Genomic DNA, 23,370 nt, shown 5'->3' on the forward strand with positions numbered 1-23,370 from the left:
CCTGTAGTAGCAATAAGACAGTTTAAAATATGCATGATCATAAATGGAACTGCAAGGAGCTGTAATAAGAGTGAGAACTTACTGTCTTGCTGATGTAGTTTGTGCTGATATTCATACACTGGAGTCCTTCACTATTGCAGCAACCCCCACATCTGTAGGTGGATACACATGGGGGTTTAAAGAAGGTGTTTGTAGTTGCTCCAAACTCTTTTCCCACATCCACACACACTTCACGTGGCATGCACTGAGTTTTTCTCCATTCAGTATCAATACCTGCCAAGTTATAGGGAATTTCATGTGTTATAAAGTAACTGTTTAAAACCAATACTCTCCTGCAGTAAATTAGTAGGATTTATTTTTTTGAAGTTTAGAACTAGAATATGCATTTCTAGAGTCACACCCTTTATTCAGTGAAACACACGTCTCTGTGTTAACCTAATTTTTCTGCTTCATAGGGAGGTGACATATTGTCATGGAGCAGAAGAAAAGTCACCGGAGAGCTGAGAGGGAACTTAACAAGGTTGGGCAGATCTTAGGCATTCACAGCTAAAGCTGTATGTGTCCCTTCTCGAATGCCTGGGGTGAGTGAAGTCTAAAGAAGTACTGCACATCTCTGCAAATTAATTTTAACTGGTCCTACGCAGTACTTCACTTGGATACTATGTATTAAAAACATTAAATTTAATGCCTACACACTTAACATGGAATTAATTTGAATACATGTTTACTTGGTTAACTACCAGAGTATAATTTAAAGCAAAAGGTTATTATTTAGCAACTATATATACCATATGATTTAATGTGGAAGGTGATATTTATGTCCAGATTATCCATGCAAATTTGGGCACACATTTTACATGTTCTATAGCCTTTTCCCAAATACAATGTTACACTAAACAGCCATGAGACTTGCAGCAGTACAGGCCCCTTTATTCTCTCTTGGAGACGGTTTTCGGTAGGCTATTTAACAAAAATGGAAATTTCACCTAATGTCGCCGTTAAGGCACATGATTTCCAATATCATGGCAGAAAATACACCTCCCGCAGTATATATCCTGGGCTTCTCTGCCTGCAAACACTTGCATAAGATGTAAGCTAATTATATTTTTATCCAGGCCATCTGAAATACTAAGTGGTATTGACATACTTGTTTGAATGCTGTTTTTTTCTGGTTTGAGCATAACATCGTGACAACAGCCCTCTTGTAAGAGGAAAAAGCTACAAGTGGATGATTTGGTCTCCTAAAGCAGTAACGCGTAAGAGAAGAAATCTTTGGCAGCTGTGACGTAATTGCAGAAGGTGAGCAGAAACAGTTCAGTGAATCCAACTGTTAGTGCCCTCTTTGCTTTCTGCAAAATCGTTACAGACTCTACAAAGCAGGATTCCTTATATCTGAAAACACTTAACTTCCTCTATCTACTGAGCTGAGAAAGCAGTCTATACCTTTCTTACAACAGATGTACCAAAAATACATCTGCGGAGCAATTTATTTCATTATGGAAGGCTGACTGGCAAAGATTTTATTTTATAGCTATTACATCAAATCAAACTGTTGAGGGTGACTCACTGATGATGCTTAGCCTTTAAGATATTTTTGACACAACTGACAAGCTTTTGGATTTTAACTTACTGTGTGTTAGAATGTGTTTTGTGTCCCATACTTACTTTTCAGGATCTCTGCATTATAGTGTGCTGCGGCAAATTTCAGTGAATCGTCTGATCTTGTGTCAAAGCTGGAGTGTTCCCTGTTGTGTTGCCAGCCTCCTTTCCTCAATTGACATTTGAACATTTTCCAGTATTCTGGGTAAAGTACTGTCATGAGTTCATCCACACTGGACACAGACCGCAACTGCTCTTCCAGGTCTTTGCTTGCATGGGCCTGTCAAAGTAACGTGCAAGATTAATTACTTTCTCTATTACACAAGGTTTGCTGGAAACTGGCCTGAAAAACAACTCATAAATTGTAAAATAAAGTTGTGCTCAAAGGTGTCCTCATTACAAAAACTGCTTTTGTCAGTCAACGCCAACAGTACTATATTGACAAAGACTGAAACGTTTTGCTTGCATCACTAACTGTTTAGCATACTTCTCATGCAAAACATCTGTGTGAGAAAGGAGCTATAGAATTAAGCCTAAGTACAGTTTGCAGATTAAAAAAAAAAAAAAAAAAGCATTTTTGTACTGGAAGGAAAAGTTTTCATGATAAAATTTTGAATGCTTAAACCCCAAAATATTTAAATGATGTTCATGTGATTCACATACCCTTAAAGTAACACCACATTTTTGCCCATTTTCCCTTAGTCCAGGAAAATGAAAACACTCAGAAATACAAAAATTAGAAAAAAATAAATCTTTTGATTTGGTGGTCCCTTTTAAGGGAAATTCTTAGTAAGCAAATTCTATTATAAAGCACTAATCCTTAAATCAGTAGGGAGCAAGGACATTGGTACCTTTAAGTATCTGAACTGCACAATCCCTCACTGCTAAGAGTTTCAGCTGAAACTCTTCAGACTTGTCGTGGTTTAACCCCAGTTGGCAACCAAGCACCACGCAGCCACTCACTCACTCCCCCCCCGGTGCGACGGGGGAGAGAGTCAGAAGACGACCCAGTAAAACCCATGGGTTGAGAAAAAGACAGTTTTATAGGATAGCAGCAGAAGAGAAAATAATAGTAACAGTAACAACGACAACAAAAGAATATACAAACCAAGTGATGCACAGTGCAATTGCTCATCACCTGCAGCCTGTCCCCGAGCAGCAATCCCTGTCCCCCAGGCCAACTCCCCCCAGTTTCTATACCAAGCATGGCATCATATGGTCTGGAATAGCCCTTTGGTCAGTTGGGGTCAGCTGTCCTGGCTGGGCCCCCTCCCAGCTTCTTGTGCCCCTGGCAGAGCATGGGAAGCTGAAAAGTCCTTGACTGGTGTAAGCACTACCCAGCAACAACCAAAACATCAGTGAGTTATCAACGTTCTTCTCATACTAAATCCAAACCACAGCACTGTGCCAGCTACTAGGAAGAAAATTAACTCTATCCCAGTTGAAACCAGGGCAAGGACTCTAAACACTATGCTCCTGAACTTCTTGTTTCAAGGGTAGCCTCAAATCCTGCAATCTCACTTTCTTATATGCTGGCTTCTACACAAACTCATTGCAATTGCATTTTCCTAAAAGACTACAACTCTGATTTACATCCTAATTTCTCACCTATCTGGAAGATTCCTCTATCCTCTTAGATGAAACAAGATATTGCATCAAAGGACTGCTGTTATTCCCTGCCATCTCATCAATAATTGCTGACTTCCCAAAGGGAAGGGCAGAAAAGGGAAAGAAAAGCATTGAAGAAACTTAGCCACCTTCTCAGCCTACGTGGCCCTTAGATGGCAGTATGAGACACAAAATATAGAGGTACACTTTGTAAAAAGTGTCTTATTAGTGGCTGCAGACTGCACAGGTTACTTCAAAACTTTTGCCCTTGCTGTAACTGTGTAAAACGTGTGTCTAAAACCAGAAATATGAAACTGTAGAAATTGAAATTTAAGATTCTCAAATTCCACTATAGCAAAAAAGAAATTCTTTCAATTAAGCAATTTTGAACACTATGCAAGTAAAATGACTGGTTCTGAACGAGCTGACCTGAGCCAAAACTGCTCCTTGTCTCACAAACCAACCAAAAGGGTTCAACATGGCGTGCACCGTTGTATCCGCTTCCTTATCAGTTACCAAATCCAACAGAAACACCCCGGTAAAGAAGATTCACAGAACTAATTTCTGCAACTACAGAAGACAAAGCTAATGCAGATTTCAAAGTCATTTTATACATCAAAGTGTTATGAAGAAGAAAAAAAAAAAGTTTTCACTAAAGCCTTGATGACCGCGGTATTAGACTTTGTCCTGAGAGATTTTAACAATCAAGCTACTGGTCTCAGAAATGCGCTCATTCAGGACTTCATCTTCTTTCTTGCCTCCATAGGAAGGGTCATCTCTGACCCAAGCCACCCAGCAAGCAGCACCCTGGGGCCTTGCTAAATTCATTGGCAACACAGAGCATCTTGCTCCCTCGGTCTCTCTTCAGGATGCCACACAAATTCTCAATCAGTGGGTCAGACAAAAATCCAAGCTGAACAAACAACTAATTCAGCCACTGTCTGCTTGCTTTCATCTCTCTCAAGAGGCGATAAGAGCAGGGTTCGAGTAGCCTCATCCCTGCCAGGCTGTTTCCCAAGAGGACGGCAGCACATGCCCCTTGAGTAACGGGAAGCAGGTTGCTGCACCAGAGCAGTAAATGCCAGCGTTGCAGATGCGTGCCTCCCACGTGATGGGAATACGCACGGCACGGGAGGTCACAGCATGGAGGCGCAACAAGCAACCAATCACTCACTCCCCCCCCCGGTGCGACGGGGGAGAGAGTCAGAAGACGACCCAGTAAAACCCATGGGTTGAGAAAAAGACAGTTTTATAGAATAGCAGCAGAAGAGAAAATAATAGTAACAGTAACAACAACAACAAAAGAATATACAAACCAAGTGATGCACAGTGCAATTGCTCATCACCTGCAGCTTGTCCCCGAGCAGCAATCCCTGTCCCCCAGGCCAACTCCCCCCAGTTTCTATACCAAGCATGGCATCATATGGTCTGGAATAGCCCTTTGGCCAGTTGGGGTCAGCTGTCCTGGCTGGGCCCCCTCCCAGCTTCTTGTGCCCCTGGCAGAGCATGGGAAGCTGAAAAGTCCTTGACTGGTGTAAGCACTACCCAGCAACAACCAAAACATCAGTGAGTTATCAACGTTCTTCTCATACTAAATCCAAACCACAGCACTGTGCCAGCTACTAGGAAGAAAATTAACTCTATCCCAGTTGAAACCAGGGCATGGACTCTAAACACTATGCTCCTGAACTTCTTGTTTCAAGGGTAGCCTCAAATCCTGCAATCTCACTTTCTTATATGCTGGCTTCTACACAAACTCATTGCAATTGCATTTTCCTAAAAGACTACAACTCTGATTTACATCCTAATTTCTCACCTATCTGGAAGATTCCTCTATCCTCTTAGATGAAACAAGATATTGCATCAAAGGACTGCTATTATTCCCTGCCATCTCATCAATAATTGCTGACTTCCCAAAGGGAAGGGCAGAAAAGGGAAAGAAAAGCATTGAAGAAACTTAGCCACCTTCTCAGCCTACGTGGCCCTTAGATGGCAGTATGAGACACAAAATATAGAGGTACACTTTGTAAAAAGTGTCTTATTAGTGGCTGCAGACTGCACAGGTTACTTCAAAACTTTTGCCCTTGCTGTAACTGTGTAAAACGTGTGTCTAAAACCAGAAATATGAAACTGTAGAAATTGAAATTTAAGATTCTCAAATTCCACTATAGCAAAAAAGAAATTCTTTCAATTAAGCAATTTTGAACACTATGCAAGTAAAATGACTGGTTCTGAACGAGCTGACCTGAGCCAAAACTGCTCCTTGTCTCACAAACCAACCAAAAGGGTTCAACATGGCGTGTACCGTTGTATCCGCTTCCTTATCAGTTACCAAATCCAACAGAAACACCCCGGTAAAGAAGATTCACAGAACTAATTTCTGCAACTACAGAAGACAAAGCTAATGCAGATTTCAAAGTCATTTTATACATCAAAGTGTTATGAAGAAGAAAAAAAAAAAGTTTTCACTAAAGCCTTGATGACCGCGGTATTAGACTTTGTCCTGAGAGATTTTAACAATCAAGCTACTGGTCTCAGAAATGCGCTCATTCAGGACTTCATCTTCTTTCTTGCCTCCATAGGAAGGGTCATCTCTGACCCAAGCCACCCAGCAAGCAGCACCCTGGGGCCTTGCTAAATTCATTGGCAACACAGAGCATCTTGCTCCCTCGGTCTCTCTTCAGGATGCCACACAAATTCTCAATCAGTGGGTCAGACAAAAATCCAAGCTGAACAAACAACTAATTCAGCCACTGTCTGCTTGCTTTCATCTCTCTCAAGAGGCGATAAGAGCAGGGTTCGAGTAGCCTCATCCCTGCCAGGCTGTTTCCCAAGAGGACGGCAGCACATGCCCCTTGAGTAACGGGAAGCAGGTTGCTGCACCAGAGCAGTAAATGCCAGCGTTGCAGATGCGTGCCTCCCACGTGATGGGAATACGCACGGCACGGGAGGTCACAGCATGGAGGCGACGTGCGTATCCTGTCACAGGGCTGGATGCCAGTCCATTACGTAAAAGGCACAGGAAGGGAAACCGTGTTTAGTCGTCTAGTAGCTGATCCTAGGAGGTACCAGCAGTTCATGGGGGTGACATGGAAAGAGAACCCAACCAAAGGATCACCAACCTCTGATGAATTCCTTGAAAGCATGTGCACCCTACTGTACACAAAACATGGGCTACTGTTGTTTCAGATATTCAAGGTACTAGATCATCAGAAACATAAGTACTGAAACTCAAAATCACTGAGTTGATAAGAAGCCAGCACACAGAGCAGGGAAGATGATGTATGTGTTAGAAATAATCTGTGTTGATGAAATCCTCTTTGGTTGGGAAATCAAGCCACGTCTTTCCAGCTGGACAGCAAATTCGGTATACACATATAAAATATATACGAATAACAGTCAAACATGCAGAAATTAGTGGTTTTAATGAAGTACTGTATCTAATTTAATAAAGTATTGTTTTCAAATGCATTTATTCCTGGATATGCCATGGGCCAGAGTGCCATGTGAAGGATAGCGAATACTGCCTACAACATGGAAGCGTTCACTTAGTGTGAACAAAGCAAAACAATTTCTGGAGCAGATATACAAAATTACTTTTTTTAAAAAAATGAATCATCATTATTGCATCTGAATTATTTTGTGCTTAGTTTAATAAAGCCATTTTCTTGTAAAGATGGCTTCAATTCAAACTTACAAATACACTGTGGAAAACCAACTTGGATCACTAAAGGACTTTTGTTTCTCTTCTGACTTAGCAAGAAAAGGAGAAGGATGTCCATACATGTATACTAAATACAGTACATGCAGTGCCCAGAGCCAGGGGAAAAAAAGAAGAATAGAAAAATATATATTGATTTTTCAATATGTTTCCAATACTACCTTGACACACAGATAAATGATCCCTTCCTAGTATATTCACTGTAAGTCTATGAAAGGCATGTATTTTTGAACTGCAGCAAATTACTCTCACCTGTGTCAAACTGTTAAAAGGAACAAAAGTGTAAGGAGCCTGTGGAGTGGTTTAATTTTGTACAGTAGTCAAACTTTAATGTTGACATGAACATCAAACTAAATCTTAAGTTCTGGTTGATTAGAAGAGTGTGTCTGGCATACAGTAAAAGTATCAGATCACTAAGGATTGTTAAAAAGTTTCTACATTTTTAAGAGAGGAATGCAACTACTTCTGTAAATATGAAAGTTGTCGGGCAACATGTTTTTATTTTGTCTAATTTTTGGTTAATTTCACAAAAATACACTGTCTTGGTCTCTACCTTTTCTTCCAAATTCTTTGCTCTTTCTTTGCCTTTTAGTATAGGACATTGGAAAAAAAAATAAAACCTCAAAATGGTTTTGCAATGGAAATCCAGACTTCAACACCCATTTAGAATTTACAAGACACAAAAAAAGTAACATCAATACAAATGTACTACAGATCAGCAGAGCTCTAATTTTTCATTAATCTTACGCAAGCCCAGATTAGTGAAGTTTGGAAAGAAATACTGCTTGTAGATGCAATTACTGCCACCAAGCTGGTTATTCACAAATGTAATCTTAAGTTTAAAAAAACAAACAAACAAACAAACCAAGCCCTAAATAATTGTTTTATTGTCTGAAAGCAGTATAACATTAACAACTGTTTTGGTAAGAGAAGATCTGCAACTTTTAGGACCAAAGTAAGCTTTTTGATAACTGCAAACAGTCCAGTGATTTTCATATGAATCAGTTGTAGCATACTTAACACGAAATCCTGGATCAATTGCTTAATGTTTTACTGGCAAGACACTCTGGGATCTATGTTCTACATCGCGAAGGAAGCGGGAAACCAGTGCCATCAGCATCTGCAGAGGAAGGAGTTTTCTCTGTTCTACGTTTTCTATTTTCTTTGCTCTTTTAAGTCAGTTAAGGGTTTGGGGGTTGTGTCTTTTTTTTTTTTTTTTTTTTTTTTTTTTAGAAACACCACCACTCCCTTCAAAAGTGTTTATATTGTTGTTCTCTGGTTGGCCATTCTACTGGTTTTGTCATTTTATATATTATCAGTGTTGTCCTGCATGATCACCTAAAACCACTAGAAGCTATAGTCTGGAGAACAACTTCGACTAAACCTTTGGCTAGCCAATCTCTACAAGATGATACATGAGATCGATAAAAATAACAACTTAAAAATACAAGAATGAATGGTGAATACAGTAAAGAGAAGCTTGCTTCATTTCACTTCTTCCACATTATTTCCTGAGGAACAGGGGAAATGACAAATACACATATAAATAAAGTAGTAAAACTTGATGACAAGCTCTCTTTCACTATTATTTATTTAACTTAGGAACATGTTATTCTATCAAAGCATGTTATTCACAATGTGGCTTTCCACTATGTGGTATGTCCAGTTTTTCAGAAAATTATAGCTTACAAGGGGAGGGGGAGGATACCAAATAGTCTCTATATCCATTAACAAATTCAAACCTATAATATATTTTCCCGGCATTACATTATTTGTCTTTCACACATCCCCAGTGTCTGCCTCTATTACTAATAACAAAGGTCAGAATGCTTAATATTTTGGCAGCATGCTTGACACATAATTGATGGTGCAATGTGCTATAACAGTACTTTATGCATCTGCTCCAATTATAGTTGTCAGCTCATTTCATTTTCAAGGATTTTGTTGACAATTCTTAATAGGAAAATGCTGTCTATAAACCCCTCCATTTCAATATGCTTATATATTGCATTTATTGACTGACTGAAGTGTATTAAAAATCAAGTAGTTAAATTCTAATGTTGAAACAGTGTGCAAGCAAATGGAAATATTGCAAAAGAAAAGTATGTATAAACACTTGCATAATATTTTATTGTCATTTTCATGTATTTCAGCACTAGGTTTTTTGCAAGTTGATGCCAGTAAGAACAGAAAACATCCTAATTAAATATCTTAGCTGTAGTTAGCAATTAAATTCAACTTTTTATCAACCTTTACAAGCACGCTGGAATAGCCCCAATTTTTCTCCCATATGCACCAATTTGTCACTAGTAAAACTGAATGACTGTCTGCACTTGCAGACTTGTATAGTAACAAAACTCTGCCTTACAGAAGTGAAACAGTAACAGTGAGCCTAGTTTTTTATTTCATGTTACTTTAAATATGTAGTAATACCACTGCAGTTAATTTGAACTAAATCAAAACATCATGATAACAGCAGAGAGATTAGAATCGGTCTCTGTTCCAAAGAGTTTACAAAGCACATCAGACAAACATAACAAGTAAGACTGAAAGTACAACATACATAAAATAGTCTGAACTATATTACGCTTTAAGTGATCTCTTTTCATTCTGGAATTTTAAATACCAAAAATAACACCAGGCAAATAAAATAAATAAATGGGGAGTGGGGAGGAAGAATGCACATAGTGGATAGGCAAGGAAAAATAAATGAGTCTGAGGAGCAATTTGAAAGAATATTTCTTAAAGAGGAAGAAAAAGATATTGGCTATGAGGATAAGCTTAAGACTACAGGCGTTTCACTTCCATACTATACAACACTTTTTTTTTTCTTTTGTCTAGAACATTTTTGGTGAGGAAGATGCATACCCTGCTAGATAGTCATCCTGGGCTTATATTACTTAATATTGCTCTCCTTTTCATGAGTACAAGCGTTTAAGCTGAGGTAGTTAGTGTAGGCAATTAAGATATTGCTGTAGACAATGCAGTATCTGATGCAAGTAGAGATACTAATGCCACAGTGCCATGAGAGTAATCCATACAATCTAGACCACGCACATATGCGCATAGAAACAGGAAAAGGTGTCAATAAATACCACTCCTGACTATGATGGAAAGCAGTTTTGAGAAAGAGGTTGGGAGCACCTCTAGCCAGACTGTGAATATCTATGACCTTTTCTGAAGCAATTTCCCAACTAACAGAGAAAGTTTTGTTCTCATACACTTTGAAATTTGCATTGCTCCACAGCAGTAGTCGTCAACGTGTGGTCATAAATCCCTGCAGACTATTTCTAAGAATAAAGCAAGTCATAATTGCAAAATAAAATACAAAATTCAAGCCCGTTATCAATAGATTCGATTCACTATTCAGGAACTTGCACTAGATGAGCCCACAAATTAAAGGTCAAAGGCTGCCCAGCAGTCATGGAAATTTGTGGGATAACCATTTGCTGTTTAAGTGCAGCTGCATCTGGATTTTTTTAATTGATTCAAAGACTCATAATGAAGCTTCCAGCTAGCATTACGAATAGATTGGAAATCAATAAGGATTTGGATTATCGCTGCAGAAAAAGCTTACATCTGATTAAATCTTGGAGGCATCAAGCAGTGCAATCTGTACCAGATGAGATTTGTGTATTATTTTCTTCATCATCTGCAGCTACAGTGATCAGTGGTGACAAACGCAAGGATCACCGTGCATGACCAGATCCATGACCAGAAGAAAGAGAAAACAATTTGTAAGTAAAAAACATTTGTAAAGTGAAAATAAAGGAGCACATTGTGAGGATCAGTGGGTTATTAAGGTGGCTAACAGACACAGCGATCCACCGGCAAGGTGACAGCAGCACGGGAACGCCAGCGCCCTCTGCAACACAACCACTGCAGCCTGCGAGGTTCTGGTGCCAATTGCGTGTGCCCCGACTGCGAGGCATCTGGGTTGATGCCACATGGCAGTTCTGCAGAATTCAACACATTATAAAAACAATATGTTCATTTTGAATACTTTTAAGCAACTTTTAACTAACATTGAAGAAAGTGAACCAGGCAATTCTGAGAAGCACACTTAAATACTTAGAAACTGAACTCTAACTAAAAATTCTGGTTATAAGATCTTACTCTCAGAAAATGATAAAACGCCAGTTAGGCAATTTTAAAAATGGTTTGAATATTGCTGTTTTTTTTAAAATACCCTGGAACCTTTTGTTTTCCTTCCAGCAGTCAGATGTATCTCATTAAAATCAGTATACAAGACTAAACTACCAGGCCTTCATATGAAGATTGTTTATTTTCAGTCTTTACTAAGCTTTCATTGGTATTATCATTACTTCTATTAGTAACTGCCATTAGCTTTGTCAGTAAAAGCAAACAAATATGGAAAGAGTTTTTGAAGAAAACTATTAACACGTTAACACTGCCATCATCTGTCATCACTTCAGCAGATGTTACACGGGCAGTGAGAATTAAAAAAGCTTCTCAGGATCAAGTAGAGATCTACTGAGCGGAAAGGTAAGGGACAACCCCTTTACTTTAATCTGAATATCAGCCCATTCGGACATACTGCTTAGGCACAGTACGTGTGCTATGCAAAGACATCCTAGACCCCAATTGATTAGTGAGAAGAGTTCTGGCCATGAATCAAGTGATGGGCTTCAAAAAGGCAGTAGGTGCAGTTTGAATGTAATGTTTTCTATTCTACGGGTCAATAGTACATACAAAAAAGTTTCACTAAGAGCTGGCATAAGAAATTGCACATTCTTAAGAACATTTCTTGAGTTCTGCAGAACACAGGCTACAGCATATGGGGTGTTCTCACTGTGATAACAGTATTTAGTTTTCAGTTCAACTCGTGTTTATTCTTGAATTTTTAACAATGTGGCTGTTTATAGGACAGAAGGATTACAAGAACATGTCACCTCTTATCATTGTTGTATAATTTCTCTCACTGCTAAGTAACTTTCCTTTTCACTGGGTTTTAAAATCACTATTTGAAGCCCTTGAACAAGTGTAATTAATCTGTGGTCTAAATATTTAGCAACAGGTCACAGAAATTTATTGAATTAATTATACTTTTAGAACAACTCTTAAAATAAATAATTTCACAAGTCATGAAGCAAGATCAATTAGATTTCAAAGAAAAAGTTGAACTTCATTCCTAAACAAATGTCTTAATCTAAGAGGACATGATTTCTGTAGTTAAACAAGCTTTGCACAGTTTACAAATCTGTACAGAAATATTAATTAGAAGACCACCTACCTTGTCACATTGCCTATTTCAACAAATATTCCAGCTATAAACACAATGCACTACTTAAAACTCAACAAAAAGCTAAAGAATGAGCAAATTATAACACAGCAATTCCAATTTTTGTTTTTAAATTATTACAAACAAGTTTTGCATAGGTGAAAAAGGAAACATAAAGGCTGTTAGAAACCTGTGCATTTTATTAAATTTTAGAGTTCTGAAGCGTATGCCATTAAAATTACATTATCATCTGATTATTTTATTTAGCATTACGTTTCTTCAGTTCATTTTACGCAAGTCATTTAAAAAAAGTCTAATTTGTAACTCAAAGTAAAACGCCAGACTAACACACCAAACAGCTAAACCGTTGGTAACTAGGGTATTAAATTGTGAGAGTTCATTAATAAACAAAATAACAGAAGAAGCTTTTATTTTTGTTGTAGAAGTTATTACCCAAATATTTTATGTAAAGGTTCTTTGCTAATATAGGCCAAAGACAGAGATCGTCTGAATTTCATCAGCCTGAGGTAGGCACACAATGCAAAGGACCTGCTACCCATCGCCCACTTGTGCCCACCCTGATAATCTGGGTTTGAAATTTGTTCCATCCTAAATTCTGCGTGGAACATCCTTTGGATCACTGTTTGACCTCTGTTACAGAGAAGTTACACAGAAATAAACCTACTTGTTTAGACATTGAGCTTGTAACACTTTTTCCCTTGCCTTTTGATGCTGCAGGAAAAAATAGCCAGACAACAGTGAAAAGCACTATCCAGTCTTAATCCTAAAATTCCAAATGGATTAGAACAGTACAAAGAGAAGAAGATTTATTTTCAAGCCTTTAAGTACAGTATTACATTGAAAGCATTTTAAAAACAAAAGACAATAACAAAAGCCTTCACTCACACACAAAGCCATAATGTTCCACTGAAAGCAAATTATTTAAACCCAAGAAAATACAGTACTTTGACACATTGATATTTGAGAACTATGGAACAGTGTGGCATGGAATAATATAATTTTATTCCTTTTATGTTTGAATAGCCTGTACCAGCTGCACAATTTCAGGTACTGCAATCAGCAGCTGAGGTCTTCCTCCCTACAGAAAGGGTAAAATGATGTAAGGCACACCTTTGCTTTCCCTGATGCGCTAACCTCATTACAAACTATGGCATCAGTAATTCTGTGGAGCTGTCACATCCCTTCTGAACTACAGGGAGGAAAAAATAAAAAAAACAAGGGTTTTTGATCACAAAAAGAGAAGTAAAGCTTGTGTATCACTGGAGGAGAAAGCTTACTGTAGCATGTAAAACCTGACAGGTATTAAGAGATTTGTCAGCAAGGCATGAGATGGGGAAAGGCAAAAGAATCCTTGAGAACAGCAAATCCAAGAACCAGATTGAGACTTGGTCACACAATTCCCTTTCATGCAACCAAATCAGGAGAAATACATGTTGCCCATTATTTTTGGCTTAAATTACTCTGAATAGTGTATTGTTCTGTAATGTTACTTAAAAAGGGTCAGGGAACATCAGCAGTATTAAACTGGATCCTAATTTATACTGACAGGACAGAGAGTAATCCAATGCTGAACACAGTATAACATCAGAACACTTTTTGAAGAAGGCTTGACTGCAGAATGAAGCTTTTGAAAAAAAAGAGATTTACAAAGCATGCCCTGAGCTATCAACTTCCACTGCATTGCAAGATATAATTCTCTGATGGAATGTATAATATTCCATCTTGAAATCTATGATAGTTGCTATTAGTTGAAACTTCCCCTATACCACCTTGCTGAGTTGCCTGCATTCTTATCCAAGCCCAAAAACTAATGAAAAAGAAAACAGATTTATAGGGATTATATATAATAAAAGGAGGCATACAGAGAGCAGAAGAAAGGAGAACAGAGGTTCTAGTTATTCAAAGTCTGTGGAAAGATGTAAGGAAGACGTTTAAAATTAAGCTAAGCACTTGCATAAACCTTACTGTTGTATTGAAGTATTTTGCCATGTTAAGCTTTTTATCTGCTCTCAAAAGTAAGCAATTATTTTATGAAAAAAATGGTTTTCTATCAGTGCATTTTGTATTCATCTGGTCAGACAGTCTTGAAGAGACAAACTTTAAGTATACAAACCCAGGTTTCTGAGGTGAAAATGGGAGTGAGGAAAGAAAGAGGTAAGGGAGTAGAAGCTGGTTAGTACCAGGACAGCGCAACCTAACACCCTGAATTTCAGGCTCAGAGCACCCTGAGGTTTTATTCTTCAGAACCAAAGATACACATCTCAAGATGACAAATTCTAATACAAAAGGAAGAAACAGTTAAATCAGAGGACTCCAGACTTTCTGAATAAAATGGAACATATCAGATTAGTCAGTTTCCTCAAAATAAAAGGTTCCAGAGTTTTCTGAGATTTTAGTGGAAGAAAGTGTCAAAGCAGGACAATTTAGGCAGAAGAGAAATTTCAAATTTTCTAGCAGTACCAGCAACCCTTAAGGAAGCGCTTTTTCAAGCATATGAAACCACTTCCCAAAGTCAATCTCCAGAGATTATTTATAACGATTTGCATATAAAGCATGATGGAGTTACGTGCACACAAAATTAATGTAGCAAAAGGATTCCTTTGACATTTTTTCCTCAGCAGCTTACTGTGTGTACCATGAAGCACACACACATCTTTGCAGGATCGCAGTCCTAGAAATTGGAATTTTGGACATACACTTGTTAATACCAAGAGCCCACTGTAGCCACTGAGGTTACCATTTACAGGACCAGACCATGAAACAAGTTCTGTCTGTTCCCGCACACGCTTCTAGCATTTCTGTTACTGAGAAGTCCAATTTCCCCAATGCCTTGAGACAGCAGCTCTTTTCAAACAAAGTAGATTCAGACACAAGGAACACATGTCCCATTGCAGTAACTGGCAGTGAGAATGATATTTCTGGTATGCCAAATTAAATTTTGTTTCAAAAGAAAGTGTTTTGTTTATTTTCAATTTCATTTGAACTAGGATCGCAAAAGAGGGAAAAAATGTAAATGAATGAACTTTAAGAACATTGTTTCATACTGAAATAGTTTTAACACAATTTGAAGAACGATTATTAATGTAGCTTTATAAACATGTATGGCAGATGCTGTTATATGTTTTTATTAATTTACCAGAAGGTTATTTCTGACATCCCACACAATAATCTCCCTTACTGTCTTGCATTCTGAAAAGTCACGGAACTGTCACCTTATATTATTAGGGACAAAGCTAGAACAGTATCTATTAAATTCCTGGTTTTGCTGAGAAGAAAAGGAACAAAGAATGAAGAATTTTGCTATTCCCAAAGACTCAGATTTTAGAAGTGTAGCCTTAATATAATATGTCTCTGCCATTATTTGCATTTGTCATTTGGATCAATTAGAACTTTAACTATGGCATAATTGTTTTGGTTTTTTTTTTTAGAGAGAGGTCATTAAAATTGACTGTGCCTTTAAGTAAGCGTGCCCAGATGCTACGGGTACAGCTAATCACAGGCACAAAGGCCCAGTCAAGGTCAGTCTGCAAGTTTGTCTCTAATTGCCCAGTTATACATTCCTTGTTCACCCAAATCTTCTACCAACTTCAATGGGATTTTTGTTTAGTGAGGATTACAGGATTTTGCCTCCTAGCTTAAGTATTGCATCTATAACATCACTGTGTGTAGTATGTTTCAGTCCCTACGGTCACGGTATCTGTAGTTTTACTAGCCCTAAATATCATGTTGAGCTTTTTAGGTCTTTCACCCTCCCAATGCCTTAAAACTCAGTTTCCTTTTGTTACACTCAACTTTCTTTTGCTCCTCCATGGTCAACATTATTGGACTTTGAAAATGAGTTACCTGGCAGCCGTTTGTCCCACCGCTGCTACATTTTTTATTTCAAATGTTCTAATTTGCTTCCAGAACCGATTAAACTAACTACTGTATCAGTCATTCTGCTAAAACACAAAGACAGTATTTTTCCTAGCCCAAAGTCTTTTTCTTAAATTCCTGTTTAAATTTCAGCTCCTTATTAAAGTAGTCTGCTGATTTTTAGATGATCTGACCAATGCCCATAATAGCTTTTGTTGACTTCTCAAAACATTTTTGCCTGTCACAGCATGTTTGTGTGATTAATCCTCAATTCCAAATTTTTTTTTAGATGTTTACATCAGGTCGCCTGCAGTCCTTCCTTAGTTTACCCCACAACATATGTTCATAAAACATTTTTTCATCACTATGCAAACACTAGAATCTAGACAAAGTGCATGCTATCATTTTTTATCAGACCAGCTGTATGACTCAAAGGCAAGGGTGTTTCTATGTTGTCAGTTCAGTCCTGTTGGTCTCTTCCTCATCCAGACTGAACACATGAGGAAACCCAGATACAGCTGACAAGACAGCTCACTCAAGGGCCTGCTTCTAACAGTGCAAACACAAAACGCCACAAGTTCACCTCCAGCATACCCCAGCTGGTCTGGCACCGACGAAGCCCTTCTGCCACCTCCCAGAGCACGCAATGGGCACCTGCAGCATTGTGCTCCACAAACACCTTTCCAGGGGGCTGAAACACACCCTTTGGCTATTTAAAAACCAAAATATACTCAAAAAACCCAACAAAATAAATCTCTCTGAACTGAAGGACCCTCCAAACAACCAAAAAAAGTAATTAAGTCTCAGAGACGTTATATGGAAGCTGAGGAGACCCATGTAAACTTCTATGCCAAGTGCACGTGGTCAGCCTGCTCTGGGCAGCATTGACAACGTTTGACCCACACCTGAGCAGCCTGGGGACTTGAGTTTGCTTTCTGCTATGGACTACAAAGACCGCCTACATATAGTCTTTGCTTCTTTAAGAAATACCACGTACATGCGATACATATGGTGCAATCGTTGCCAAAATCTTGATTAACTCCTAATGCCTTCCAAAGTAATGCCTGGGACATGGACTCCACCAAAAGGGAAAACAGCTCAATGAAATTAGAAGACAACACATAATTTACAACATGGTAACTCCCTGTGCAGGTCGCATCACGGGGAAGCCAAGGAGCTTCAGGGTGCTACAGTTTAGTCTGATAACTTTATTGACACATATTAATTTTCTGTTGTGTTTCTCAAGGTATTTACCAGATAAATTTTTAGGAAATGGGCTTTTGCTCAGTACTCCCTCCCAGGCAAGGGCTTTGTGAAAAGTAGCTACCTCAAGCCCTCTGACCAGCTATATTCTAAACTTTCTGTTGGGTTAAACAGAAAAGTGTTAACGCTGAAAGACTTTACACATCACGGCCTCAGCCTCTGCTACCGCAAACATTTCAAACAAAATACCAAAAAATAATCCAACCAGAGCTGTCCAGGTAGAAAGACAAGGACTTAGTGGTCTTCCCATAGGAAAAGGTCACTTGACTGTCTCATACCTTCTGAACTCCCTCAAGCTTCTCACCCTATCTGAGGTCCATACTGCCTGTATTGAAGTAATGTTCTTGGTGATATCTTCTTCACTGTTAGAGCAGAACACTTTGATGTAAATGTAGAAGAATAAAAATAAAATCTGTGTTCGAGAAATACATGGAGTCCATAATGCATTGTCAAAGAGATGTATAATCACTGCTCATGTTCTGTGTCACTATGTGAGTGATCAGAATACTATTCAGTGGGGTCCCCTTTCAAGGTTACATTATGTTCTGATACAGTGTGAAACAGTCACTGCCCATCGACATACGCACCAGCATTTTTCATGCTTGAAAAGCACATGCTAGTCAGGAGATTTTATCAGCTATTTACTTAAAACACAAAAGAGCACGTAACTCCTGCTGATAAATAAGGGACGCAAACTCAGTGTCGAGTCTGGGACACTGCTACGACGCCACAGTCAAGAGGTGCTGTCAGGTCTGGACCACATGCAGAAATGGTTGTTAACTTTTTGGGGTTCAAGCACCAGCCCAACCACTGTACTCTTGTCCCCCTTGGCATATGCAGTAACAGTAGAGTGCACAGCTACTTGCCAGACAATGCACAGATCAGTAAACACTTGCTGGCTTTACACAAGAACTTCTAAGTCTCCTTCAGTATCATGGTATTCTGTCACATCAAATAAGGGAGGTTGGTAACAAGAACGGGTAGATTAATTCAGTTCAGAGGCTAGACTGCTGTAATTCCAATGAAAGATGTATTATCTTGCTATCCTGTCTGTAGACAACAGGAAGCACACACATGAAGGGTATGAATCAGAACTGGACAATCCAATTTTTGGAAGGTAACTAGCCCTGCCAAGTAAGTGCACTTTAAACCAAACTTAAAACCATATCTTTTCTGTAAACTAGAATTCTTGCGCGGCTTAACTGGACCTTCTTTCAGCAAAGCCCACATTAAACCATGCTAGTTTGTAGCCTGCAGACAGAACAGAAAATACTTTCCCTCTGAAGAATCCAGCTATTTCTCTTCCATTCTCAGCCCTTTTCAGATTTTTAACAAATACTCGTCATTTAAGGACGGATCCCTGTTCTCTGCAGCCATATGTGGTTGGCTTCCTGAGTTTAATTCCAACATTCCCTCAGAGCATTCCTTACATGAGATGCCTAAAACTCCTCTCAACAGTCTTTAAGGCCAAATGAGATGTGCATTAAAATCTCTCAGCACTGACTATCTATACAACGATGCTATTTGCATCTAGCAATTCTGCCCACAGACAGACTCCAGTGCTGCCAAACTCGGCACCTTTCTTATGGCTAAACACACTTGAAGGTAGTTTTGGAGAGCACACGGACATTCCTTAGATGAACAGCAACATTTCATGACGGGGCTCTCAGCAACCTGATCTACTTAGTGGAGTCCCTGCTCACTGCAGGGGGGGTTGGACTAGATGACTTCTAGGGGTCCCTTCCAACCCAAAACACTCTATGATTCTATGATACTCCCCACTTACAAAATTAGTATTCAAATAGTAACTGCAGGGAATACATGGGAAAGGGAGCAATACTGTGAGTCCTCAGTTCCTGCAGCTTTGCCTAGTGGCAATACAAAAGACCACACTAAAGCCCTGTCTCAATTCTCTGAGATGGCCATGTCGGGCAAATATCACTGCCAGGCAGGATTATACTTATTTAGTAATATGTCCAAACTCCAAGCAACAGAATTGCTGGGAAAAAAACAAAGCAAAAGCACCCCGTAACTGACTGTACCAATATTCCTTATAAAATGCTTTCAAATAAATAAATATTTAAAATAAAAGGTAGAAGTTACCCTTGTTATCAAAGCCTGAATCAGTAGACACTCAATACAGCAGTAATGCTCTAAGCATTCAGAAATCAATACTCCAAATGAAAGTCTAGAGAACAGATGTGCCTTAACACGAGTAGTTGAACTGAATATTGAAAACTGCAATCTCTAATTTTTTTTTATTCTTTTAAAGAACAAGAATTGGTAAAGTTTATTGCAGGAACACGTTCTTTCTCCTCATATGCATATGTTTATAAAAATGAACATACAGAATATAATGCAAGTTATTAATTATATTAAGTTGTCTGCATTTGAAGGACAGATGTTAAGAACAGATTGAGAAAGCAAATACCTAGAAAATTTCATCCCAAGAAGGAGATACTTTATCTTGAAAGACGGGTGAACTTTACCACAGACAATTTACTCAGACAAATTATAATTTCTCAACAAATGAGAAAATAACACCGATTTACATTTCATTTTTAAAGAAATGACAAAAACTGGAGGAGACTCCTATTCTGTCTCTTGTATTGTTTTGAGTGTGTGTTATGGGACTCCTTTCAAGAAATCCCCCCTCCTACTCCTCCTCACCCTTCCCCTGGATCCTCAATTTTAACATCTCTTTCTTTGGGATTACATCTTCTTTCCTTCAATATTGACTCAAGAGCAGTGTTTCACCTTCTGATCTCATTCCCTTGGATATCATCAGGAAAACCAGAACTCCTATAACAATACCAAAAGGATTAATTGCAGTAGAATTGTAGTCTCCCTTGTCAAGCCTAAATTCAAAAACTGGAACTGAAGAACAATAACTCAATTTTACAGCCACATTCAAGGTTTTGACATTTTTTTGACATTTCTAACATCTGCACATTCCCCACTGGGATGTGGGGAATTAATTTGATGGTTTCTAAAAATAGGAATGCACGTGTTTCTCTCTATGTGCTTCCCCCCCTTTCATTACCAAATTGTAGTTTGCATAAAACAGTAACTTTAACCAAACATTTAAGTCGTAAAAGCATGGTGTATTTGTATGCTATAAATATACAGCACGTTCCACTGAACTATTCTTTAAGTTTGGCAAAAAGGTCTGAACAGAAGCAGGTTTGGGGTTTGGTTTTTTTTTTTTTTTCTCTTTTGTCCTTGTTTTGTTTGCTTAATGCTGGCTAGCACTCTAGTGTGCTAGTTACTCTATTCCTCCTAGAATGACAGAATTATTCAGGTTGGAAGGGTCCTCCAATGGCCATCTGGTCCAACCTCCTGATCATCCTCCCAAAAAAAAAAAAAAAAAAAAAAAAAATCTACAACCTCACTGGGCAGCTTCTACCAATGCTTAAGTATCCCCACAGATTTTTTTTTCCCCCCAGATCCCAGGAGAGGACCCTAAGAAAAGGTATTTGTAACTGGCCTCCAAACAGAGCATGAAACATGAACTGCACTCTGGAACCCAATCTTCCAACCAGCTCTTTCCCATCTGGTTTTCCACCCATCCACACCATAACATCCTAAGGAATAAAAGAACACTGCAGGAGACAGCATCAAAAGCTTTGTTAACGTCAAGGTAGACAACCCACTTTTCCACCCTTATCCACAGATCTAGTCATTTCATCATAGATGGTGATCAGATTAGTCAAGCATGATTTACCCTTGGCATAACCATGCTGCCTCCAAAAAGATCCCATTTCCCAGTTCCCTTAATAAACCAAAGTTTGCTCTGTCAAAGGCCAGGATGTATACCCTGCTACTTGCCTTCCTCACTCCCCTGAGGATGTTGAGCTCCAGTAATTCATGGCTGCCATTGATTATCATCTTGGCCAGTTCTTTATTTGTGAGGACAGCATCACCCAGGTATACTGCACCTACATTAGAGTCCCTTGACAGTCTCCAGAAACTTCCTGGATTGCTTATACACGTTGTCATACCAGCAGGTGTCAGGGAGGCTAAAGTCTTCCCTAAGAACAAGGTTCTCCAAGTTGTTTAAATATGACTTTGTCCTCTTCCTCATACTGACCAAATGATCTGTAACATACGCTCACCATAAAGTCACCCATACCAGCCCTTCCTCTGATCCTAACCCACAAGTATTCAACCAGCCTGTCATCAAACCATCCACTCAGACTGCTTCTTACAGTAAAGAGAAACCTCCCTCCCTTTGTTCCCTGCTTGTCTTCTTATATTCATCCATCACAGTTGTTCCAACGATGTTCCTTAATGTGTCTGCACGCAGAGCTCTGTCTCCTCCTGATTGATTCCTAGGTGGTGTGCATCTCTGTGCAGGCAGGCAATTCTTCCCCAACAATCTATAAACCAGGAGATTTATGTTTTGCTTTGGAGTTCTTCCTCAGTTTTGACCATCTGTTGATAGTACTTTTCTGTATGTCATCCAAATTTTCAATTCTTTTCTCCCAACATTTTTTTTCCTTCTCTCTAAAATCTGTTTCTATCCATCTCCACTCCAGTAAGAAAACATTAATTAAAAAATGTGTACAGACAATCTGACAAAGTAGCAGTTTGCCTGTCAGCTATCACACTTTCAAATTAGCATTGCTACTTTTGGGAAAGCTGTACTGTGATAAATCAAAATTTAGAAGTCTATGCATTAGTATTTTCAATAAGTATCATATATGCAGGCACCGGAAGGAAAGGCTATTAGCCAAGCAAGGCTAAAATCTCTTCTAACACAGTGCTTTTAAAGACTGGAACTGCAAACTGGAAAGAGTATCTTGGATTGAGTGAACAGCCATATAGGTGGAGCTATCCTGGCACTGGTACTCCAGCTATCTCATTTCAAAGTTACTCTAGGGACGTCTCCAGATTGCAGTACTGAGATTGCCTAACTTCATTGTTTTGCATGGGATACACTCTGGACCAGGACACAGGCTCCCCAGCTGGGAGGTACTGTTGACTCTCTTGAGGGAGTCACTGAGCTCTTCTTCCTGGTATCCAGTGATAGAACATGTGGGAATGGTTCAAAATTGCACCAGGGGAGGCTTATACTGGACATGAGGAAGCATTTCTTTACCAAAGAGGGTTGTCAAATACTGGAACAGGCTTCCTAGGAAGGTGGTCAATGCTCCAAGCCGGTCAGTATTTAAGAAGTGTTTGGACAATGCCCCTTGATAACATGGTTTAACTTTTGGTCAGCCCTGAACTGGTCAGGCAGTTGGACTAGATGATCGCCGTAGGTCCCTTCCAACTGAAATACTCTATTCTATTATCTGGAAGTGACCGGTGTTATCCTTTTGAAGCCAAACTGCATGCTGAAAAGCCAGTCTAAAACCACGTTACATGGAAGACGTTCTTAGGAAAGGTGGCTGTGCTGCACTGCCACAGAAAAGCAGAAAGGGCAGCTGCTTTAACCAAAGAGGCATAGAATGGGTTGCAATACTATGCTACAGTGGTTCCGGGCTTAGATATGTAGACTACAAAGCAACAGAGTCCAAAAACGTGTCCTAAACCAGAAAAAACAGCAGGGCCTCAGTTCTGCTGGGTATATTGCCCAGCAGGACACGGAAACACCAAGCAGCACTGAGGATCACCAGCCTCACATCTTGAACTACAATTCCACTTCCTTGGTGAAGGCTGCAGAAAAGCTTTAGAGAATGATGAGAAGAGAGGCTCATTGCGTGCTACCGTTTTTAAGATATGTACGCTGTTTCTCTTCCAGCAACTCAACTGACCGACGGTAACTTAATATTTGCTTAGTGAGTGGAGGTCACTAAAAAACCAAGATGTTATTGACCCCTATAGTTAGCTCAGAGAACCTCAGAGAGGAGGAACAGACACACATCTTGATGTGCTGAAAAAACCCAGTGTTAATGTTGACTACTGAATTGAAAACAATTGTAAAAATTGCAGATCACTCAGGGCTCCTTGTAAATGAAATACCCTCAGTCCAAATTTCCAATTGCGAAGCCACCTTCATCCAGACTTAATACTGAGCACATTTCTTCCAAGTAAACCAAGGAGATAATCCCCAAGG

At 39.1% G+C, this 23,370-nt stretch overlaps 1 protein-coding gene across 1 annotated transcript in view; it reads right to left on the bottom strand.

Moving 5' to 3' along the window:
* The window catches only part of VEGFC (vascular endothelial growth factor C), an 80,303-nt gene that overhangs the window by 21,973 nt on the left and 34,960 nt on the right, over nucleotides 1–23,370 (bottom strand). The window contains exons 2-3 of the mRNA XM_035897798.1: nucleotides 1,666–1,879; nucleotides 83–273 (exon numbers count right to left, since the gene is read on the bottom strand). Of these exons, the coding sequence (XP_035753691.1) occupies nucleotides 83–273; nucleotides 1,666–1,819 (345 nt within the window). The 5' untranslated portion in view covers nucleotides 1,820–1,879. The remainder of the gene's footprint in view (nucleotides 1–82; nucleotides 274–1,665; nucleotides 1,880–23,370) is intronic.

The sequence above is a fragment of the Egretta garzetta genome, unplaced genomic scaffold, assembly GCF_000687185.1.
Source record: "Egretta garzetta isolate BGI_Z169 unplaced genomic scaffold, ASM68718v1 scaffold46, whole genome shotgun sequence".
In the NCBI taxonomy this organism is placed as follows: Eukaryota; Metazoa; Chordata; class Aves; order Pelecaniformes; family Ardeidae; genus Egretta; species Egretta garzetta.